The sequence below is a fragment of the Lytechinus variegatus genome, chromosome 18 (genome assembly GCF_018143015.1).
Source record: "Lytechinus variegatus isolate NC3 chromosome 18, Lvar_3.0, whole genome shotgun sequence".
NCBI classification, from domain to species: Eukaryota; Metazoa; Echinodermata; class Echinoidea; order Temnopleuroida; family Toxopneustidae; genus Lytechinus; species Lytechinus variegatus.
In genome coordinates, this window is record NC_054757.1 from 3,742,833 (window position 1) to 3,750,625 (window position 7,793).

Consider the following 7,793-nt stretch of genomic DNA (forward strand, 5'->3'; position numbering starts at 1 on the left):
GGTCGATGATCTCGGATACGAGCTGTTGTATATATATAGGATCTTACTGTTTATGTTCTGTAAATAATTGGCCCCAAACCATTTAAACTTATTTTATCGTAGACTATATAGCCTATTATGTAGACCTAAATGCCCTTGTTATGCGCATGACTGGCGGAATGATGGTGATGGCCGGGGGGGGGGGGGGAGCTTGCAATGTCCTCTTTCAAAGTTTCACAGCCAGGGAAAAGAATAAGAAAGCAAAAGAAAATTATATGAAATATGACATTGATATAAGTCTATATATCAGATTGCTGCAAAGCTGTCGCATTAATATATTTTCATTTTAAAAAGTTATTGTGGCAGGGGCTCGCTTATTAATTTTGTTTCGCTCTCCTTAATCCGGCCAGAGCTCCCTGAAATTTCCCATTTCTAGTGCACACCATGTCAATCTACCCTCTGGAATATTCTTACTCATTACTACACAGATCTTAAATACTTCTAATTTGGGACACAGGTTCTGCTATAATGCCTATTCAGGGGCGGATCCAGCTTTTTATAAAGGGGGGTTGGGGTGGTATGCGAGGGAGCGTAGCGACCGAGTCCAAGTGAGCGAAGCGAGCGAGGGGGGAGGGTGTGGGAGAAATCTTTGAAAATCTGTGTGTGAAAATGGCGTTTTCTTGGCATCTAAAACACCGTTGCCAAATTAACCCCCATGAAAATTTGTAAAATTAAGTTGCATTTTCCTGCAATGTAAGGCCAGTTAACAACACAGATACAAAGAATTGGGCACCTTGGAATAAGCACTGTCAGCCTAATACTTTTATTGTGAACGACTTGTCACTGATACTCACTTGTGAATACATAGAAATAGAATATAATAAAATTACAGGTTAAAAAAAGATAAAATGAAATTTTTTTTTTTTTGGGGGGGGGGTTGCAACCCTCCCAACCATCCACCCCCTCTAGATCCGCATCTGTATTTTTTAGTGCTCCACTCATAATACTGGATATATGAAATAAGAAAAAGGTATAGACTTTCAGAAAGTAGTTGAAAGTTTCAGTTTGCGTGCGTAATATTGCGTGGGAACCGGAAGTAGGTTTTCATAAGAATGGCTTCTTTCAATCAACCGACAACTCAGCCAAATAACCCTGTATCAGGAAGAAGCAGGATGGCGACTTCAAGCCCAAGAAAAGTACTTTTTCGTTCACCAGTTTCTGTAGAGGATATACGGTCTACTGGTGAGATTTTTACATTCTTTCCTTTAAAGTTCAAGCGATTTCTTAGCCCCTGTAATTATTATACAGTCCCACATGTTCATATCTATGCATGCAAGAGGGTGACCAGATTTCACAAAATGAAATACGGGACAATCGACAAAGAGAGAAAAGGTAAAAAGTAAGAAAAAGGAGGGAAAAAGAATAAAGGAAATGAAATATTTCCTTCATTCTTTGAAAGAAACACAGGAAGGAAGGGAAAGAAAGAATAGGGGAAATGAATGGAAGAGAGGGAGAGTGGCCCAACAGGCCCAAAACGAACAACAACAAGAGGGAGGGTGGAAAAGAAAAAAAATCATGGAAGGAGAGAAAGAACAAAAAGAAAAGGAGATGAAGCGAGGAGGAAGCAAAGAAAAGTTTAAGGAAAGAGAATGAAGGAAATAAAAGATAAAAATTCAAAAAAGAAGGAAAGAAAGAAAAAATGAACAAGAGAGAAAGGATCAGGAAAGAAAGCTAGGAAATATTTGAATAATAGATGGAACAAAAAAAAGGCAAGCAGCTAGCAGGAAGGTAAGAAGGATAGATAAGAAAGAAAGAGGAAAAAAGTTCAAACCTCGGCAATTAAACAAAAGCAAACATCTTAATGATATTCATATTGTTTTTTTATATATATATTTAAATTGTTTTAAATAAAATCTTTTAGAAATGAATAAAATTTAAAGTGAAACATTTTCAAACTTAAAAGTTAGATGAAACATTGTGGCATCACACACAGGCATCTCTGTCTCTCTCTTGACTGATCCCTCCACTTCTTTGGAGATTCCTGGGGAGCGTTTCATCAATATTTTCATCCGACAAGTTGTCAGATCTGACATATTTCCTTGATTCTGATTGGCTGAGAGGCATTGTTCCTATGGTTACTGTCGGATAAACTGGTACTTGTCGGATAAAATGTCTGACAAGTCCTTTCATGAAACGCCCCCCTGGAGTCCAGATGGAATGTAAAAGTATGTAATCACAGATCCGGTATTAGGAAATTTCAAGAGACATAGAACGGGAGGCATGGATTTTGTGAAGAAAAAGAGGGATAGTAGGAGTAAGCTATTGTGAACTTCAGATGACAAGCGGGGATGGTATGATAATAAGGTGGCACAAGTAAATTGGTGGGGGTCATCACTGTCAAAGGTTGTGACAATACATGTGGTCTACTAGGCACTCCGTAGCTTTGCTGACAAAATCCACACATATATATGCATCATCAGCAATATACGGAAGAGAAGGTAGTCCTGTAAGTCTTCCGTTCGCTTCTTCTTAAGGAATTACAGACGATACAGCTTTGAGGGTACGCTAAAGAGTTGGATCACGTGCTACATAGTGAAGGTTGGACCAATGAATGTCCAATAGTCTTTTGAATGTATTTAGACTAGGTGCAGTGACCACTGACTCGGGAAGATTGTTCCAGTCATTGACAACTCTTTGACTGAAAGAGTGCCCTCTGAGGTTGAGTCTGTATTGTTGCTTAAATATTTTCAATGAGTGACCTCTAGTTTCGCGGGCTTGGTGCATCGTGAAAAACTTATCAACTTGGCAGAAATCAATACCATGAAAAAATTGTAAACTTGAATCATGTCTCCACGTTTTGTTTCAAATATTTGAGTCTCTCTTGAGTCTCTCTTCGTATGGTTGAGATTTGGAAAGGGTCTGACAAAATGCTCCACTGTTTCATCTGCAGAGTTGCATAAGAGGCAGATACAAGTAGAGGATTTCTTTAGAGATGACTTTGAGTTAGGTACATACAGGACAGTAGTTGGGCTCTAACCATAATGTGTGACGAATTGTAGGACATAGGAGGTTAGCTGAAGGTGGGACCTTGTCTATCCAGAGCCTGAGTGAAGATTTACAACAGAATCCTTGTAGAGTGAGTTGTCTTACAGCATGAAGCACTTTGTATTTAGACATACGTTTCCAGATGGGATATGATGGTGGATTGGAGATGAGACTATGCAGATCAGGCAGGTCATACTCAGAGCGACTATGATCAAGAGCAATGAGTTGCCTGAGTAGCAGTAGCCCATCGAGGTCAACCTTTGAAGAAACTGGCATGAGATTTGTTAGCAGGAATACATTTTCATCTGCAGCAGAATTTGGCACCCCAAGAATTTGTTTAAAGAGGTGGGACTGGGTCTTGTCGAGCTTCTGCAGCATAGATTTTGTGAATATGAATAAAGTAGAGCCTTTACAAGTTTGCACTGATCACAAGACTCAAAACGGAAGCTGAAACAAGAAGATATGAAAACTCAATAGGCTTGCTCCTCCGATTACATCACTAATACAGTAATCTTAGAATCCATTATAAAGCATAAAAATTTCCTGCCTATTTTGTGATGTGTAAAAACTGTATATCATGAATATTGAGATTGTTTGCACCATTGAGAATCTGCTCCAATCCTACGACACACATGCTGAAGGCCAGTGCAGGCCACGTGCATGCTGCAGCATGTACATGTATGTATGCTGACTAAGCGTGGGTGTATGTTTGTGTGTAGATCGAAGAATTTTTTTGTAACTATTTGTTTGCAATGTATTAGGTAGCAAGGAAATGACCGCAGTCGGACCGCAGAACTTGCAAAAGTTTACAGTTATCCATTTTATTGTTGTCTCTGCTTTATCATCTGTTGGTTATTTGATGAAAATTATTCACACTTCTATGTATTAATTATATTTTGTTCAATATTCTGAAATAAGGGACAAATAGGCGTCCCGGGAAGGGTTTGTCGAGACGCCGGGACAATGGAGCAAAATATGGGACGATCCTGGGAAATACTGGTCAGTGGTCACCCTGGCATGCAAAGTCAAAACAAGGACACTTGCACAGGTGGCTATGTATCAGTGCAACCTGTCTGTGGTGAATGAGTCTACATACTTGATCATGCAGCATACAACACACAAGCAAGGTCTTTGAAATATCACTTTTCTAACAAAATGTATACTTGGTTCCATCCTGGCATTAATCTTGTTTTCAAATAGTCGGGCCAGGAATCTGGGATTATTATTTTAGACTAAAATGCCCAAATATCGGACACTTAACGACAATTGGACCAAAACAAAATACAATCATTGAATCAAATAATCATGTGTACTTCCGGAGTACAAATGTTGAATATTAATGTCATAAAAAATAGAATTGTATAAAATATGGTAAGCGCAAATTACATGTATTTACTTAGATCTATGTGTATACCAGGCATGAGGCCGGCAGTGTGCTAAAAAACTTTAATTTTGTCTGTAGTGTTGACTGTTGAGCATATTTTTGTATTGGTAAGAGGTAAAGTTTGTCTGAAATAGAAAACCACAAACTCTCTTTTGATTAAGAAAAAAATTAAGACAATCCAATTTACTTTCGAGCAAAGTTATGGAAACTGACTCAAAATCAAGCATTTATCCCCAAGAACAATCAAGAGAAAATAGTTCAAATATTGCCAACCTTTTTTCACCACACAGGGGGTCCTAACTACGGACAAGGCTATATCATAATCTTGTGCATTGGATGAGTGTAAAATGCACACTCAAGGAACCTACAACAACATCACACACATGTCACCAAAGAATTTGATGGTGACGTTGTTGTAAGTTCCTTGAGTGTGCATTTTATACTCGTGAATCATGATGTCATGTTATTTATTAAAATTTTACTCTTTTTAAAAATCTTTTTTGCTTTCAGATGTGCAGATGGATAGGCTGGAAGTTGAACAACTGACAGAGACCTGTCTGAAAAAGGTCCAGGGAGGTAAATTATTATTTTTTAAATTTCTTTTGTTTTTGGATTTTTTTTTAGTCCTAGACTTACAGTAAGAACTTAAATTTATAATAAAATGTTTAGAACCCAATAAAACTTAGTTTCAAGGGCAGTATTTTAAAGCTGTTGTAGGTTTGTTTTATAGGCCTATGATATGTTATACAGAAAGCTTTCTTAAAGGAATGGTCTAGGCTGGAGATATTTGTATCTCAATAAATAGAGTAAAAATAATTCACAAAGCAAAATGCTGAAAATTTGATCAAAATCGGATAACATATAACAAGGTTATTGAATTTAAAGATTTGTATTCCGGTGAAACAGTTCTAGGCATGTCTTTATGAATATTTATTAGGTGGGCTGATGATGTCATATCCCCACTTGTTCTTTTGAATTTCACTATATGAAATTAGGTTTATTCAAAATTCTTCTATCAAGAACTAAAACAATTGGATTGACAACTGATAAGTGCATTAGTGACTTATTGTCACAACTTATTTCATCATAATGGAGACATGTCATTTACACATGTATGAAAAATGAATCATTTATGATTTCATGTAGTAACAAAAGAAAAAAAGAAAGTGGGGACGTGACATCATCAGCCCACCTACTGAATATTCACAACAATGTGCATATAACTGTTTGCACAAAATATTGGTAAATTTTCAAACTTGATAATTTCGATATTTGTAATCCGATTTTGATGAAAATTTCAGCATTTTGCTCTGTGAATTTCACTCTATTCATTTAGATATAAATAATTTAATCCGGACCATCCCTTGAAGTCAAGAACGTCGTGACTCAACTTCTGAAGTCCCAAACTATTAGTAGGGTTGCTTAAAGAGGATGGTAAAAGACATAATTACACTTTTCAGGAGATCCAATGAAAAAATGACATCGGCGAAACAAAAATACATGGGTCAAGAGCAATTAATTTGTTGCTTTGTTGGATCATGGACCGATTAGAGATGGACACCCATCGATTAGTTAAAGGGATGGTCCGGGCTGAAAATATTTATAAATTCAACTTTCCCATGACGGATTAGGGAATGAAGTGAAAGAGAAAGGGATTTTAGCTTGTTATCTTTAAAATTTCTATATTGTTTTATCTTTCAGAGGTTATTGAGCAGAGACTGAACGACCTTCGGAAGAAGCTGACTTGGCTGTCTGAGACTGACTGGAAGTACAGGAGACCGGAGGAATTGATTGGCCTGGAGAAATGAGCTTATTCACCGACATCATTGACAATGTCTTCTTCTTCTTCAGGGTAGACCTGTGTCCTTCACGCTTGAAGATTAATACAGGCGATTTGTGGGTCTGGTGCAGTTGAGCAAAAGTGAAATCACAGGTGGAAGTAAAAACAATTGCTGGCATTTTAGGCTGCCTGCATCACCATCAGTCTCTGCCGCAAGGACTCGACTGATGGGGCAGAAATTACGTCATTGAGAATGTCATTCACGATCCAAGATGCCCTAGATACGTAGGTTTTTAATTTATCTTGATGACCTTCCTTGTCTATATGGAGGCAAAGATTTGGGAATGAAAACATAATGAGGAGGTAGGCGCTTGGGATGCCGGTAGTATGATTAAATCCTCATCTTCATGATAGGCTGCAGCGCCCTTTGAAGATTACAGCAGATGAAATGCTGTGAAAACAAGTTTTTATGTACACGTGTCATTGACACTGACATTGAGTGTGTCATTGAGATGACAGAAGGTCATCTTTTGGTACGAAAGGAAGATGGTGAATTGTTTAGAAAGTTGAATTTGAAGGAAATTGTCATTTTGTTGAAGAGTTAAAAGAAGGATTGAAAACAAATTAGGACAATTTCATTGAATGGATGATCCAGAGATGAAATGGTTGTGTGTGATACCATTGATGATATCATTGGCATGGATTTGGTATGATTCGGTCACTAAGTCTTTTATGACGAGGACGGTTAAAGGCTTTAGATCATATTTTAAAAGCATAATGATGGAGGTGTCGAATAAATGATGGAACTGATTTATTTTTCCCTACCAGGCTCTGTGGTAGAATGAAAGGGAAAATCAGCTTGAAAATCATCGTAATGATTGTGAATCTTGAATCATCGTAATGATTGCTACTGTAATTGTGACTGTGATTAGCGTTCGTGATTCTAATCATGTTCTAGTTTGGTTTCACACGTGCTAAATATTCGTCATTAGCCTTATTTTTCACTGGAATCATTCAAATTACGATTTTTGTACTGTGTGAAAGGGTGGTTAATTACATGTATGTTTAGAGCTTTGAGGCTCAGTGGTTAAGTGAAGGAATCACAAGGTCCGGATTTTATATCCCTCCTTAGTATGCATTTTATTTGGCAAGGCATCGTTCATGTACATTTGCCACTCTCCACCCAGGTGTAGCAAATGGGTACCTGGTAAGAAGGAATTTCTTAAATCCTTGCTCACCTGACCAGGATAATAGTATAATAATAATAGTATAATAGGTGAGGTAAATGGGTACCTGGCAGGAATTTATTCCTTGAAACGCAGTGCGCGTAACAGCTGCACTGCTAAAGCCAGGGTAATTATGCTGCATATACTGTAGAGCGCTTAGAGACTTCTGACAAAGTAAGTGTTAGGCGCTATATAGTATGCAGTGCTTCGAAATGTTGTATATTATCATTATCATGAATTCTCATCATACACAATGCGGGTTTTCTACTGTTTGCTACATCTTTGAAGTTTGAACTAATAGAGCCACAATGAAAGTTATCTGGTGACTGGTGTATGCGCAAACTGAAAGGGTATAACGTTGTAATACACTTTGGTAAAA

At 37.6% G+C, this 7,793-nt stretch overlaps 1 protein-coding gene across 1 annotated transcript; it reads left to right on the top strand.

Moving 5' to 3' along the window:
• Positions 1–1,048: 1,048 nt before the first annotated feature.
• On the top strand, positions 1,049–6,547 carry LOC121432257. The gene is made up of 3 exons (XM_041630116.1): positions 1,049–1,221; positions 4,919–4,984; positions 6,110–6,547. The coding sequence occupies exons 1-3, from the start codon at positions 1,092–1,094 to the stop codon at positions 6,214–6,216; spliced, it is 303 nt and encodes a 100-aa protein (XP_041486050.1). The 5' UTR covers positions 1,049–1,091; the 3' UTR covers positions 6,217–6,547.
• Positions 6,548–7,793: the final 1,246 nt, after the last annotated feature.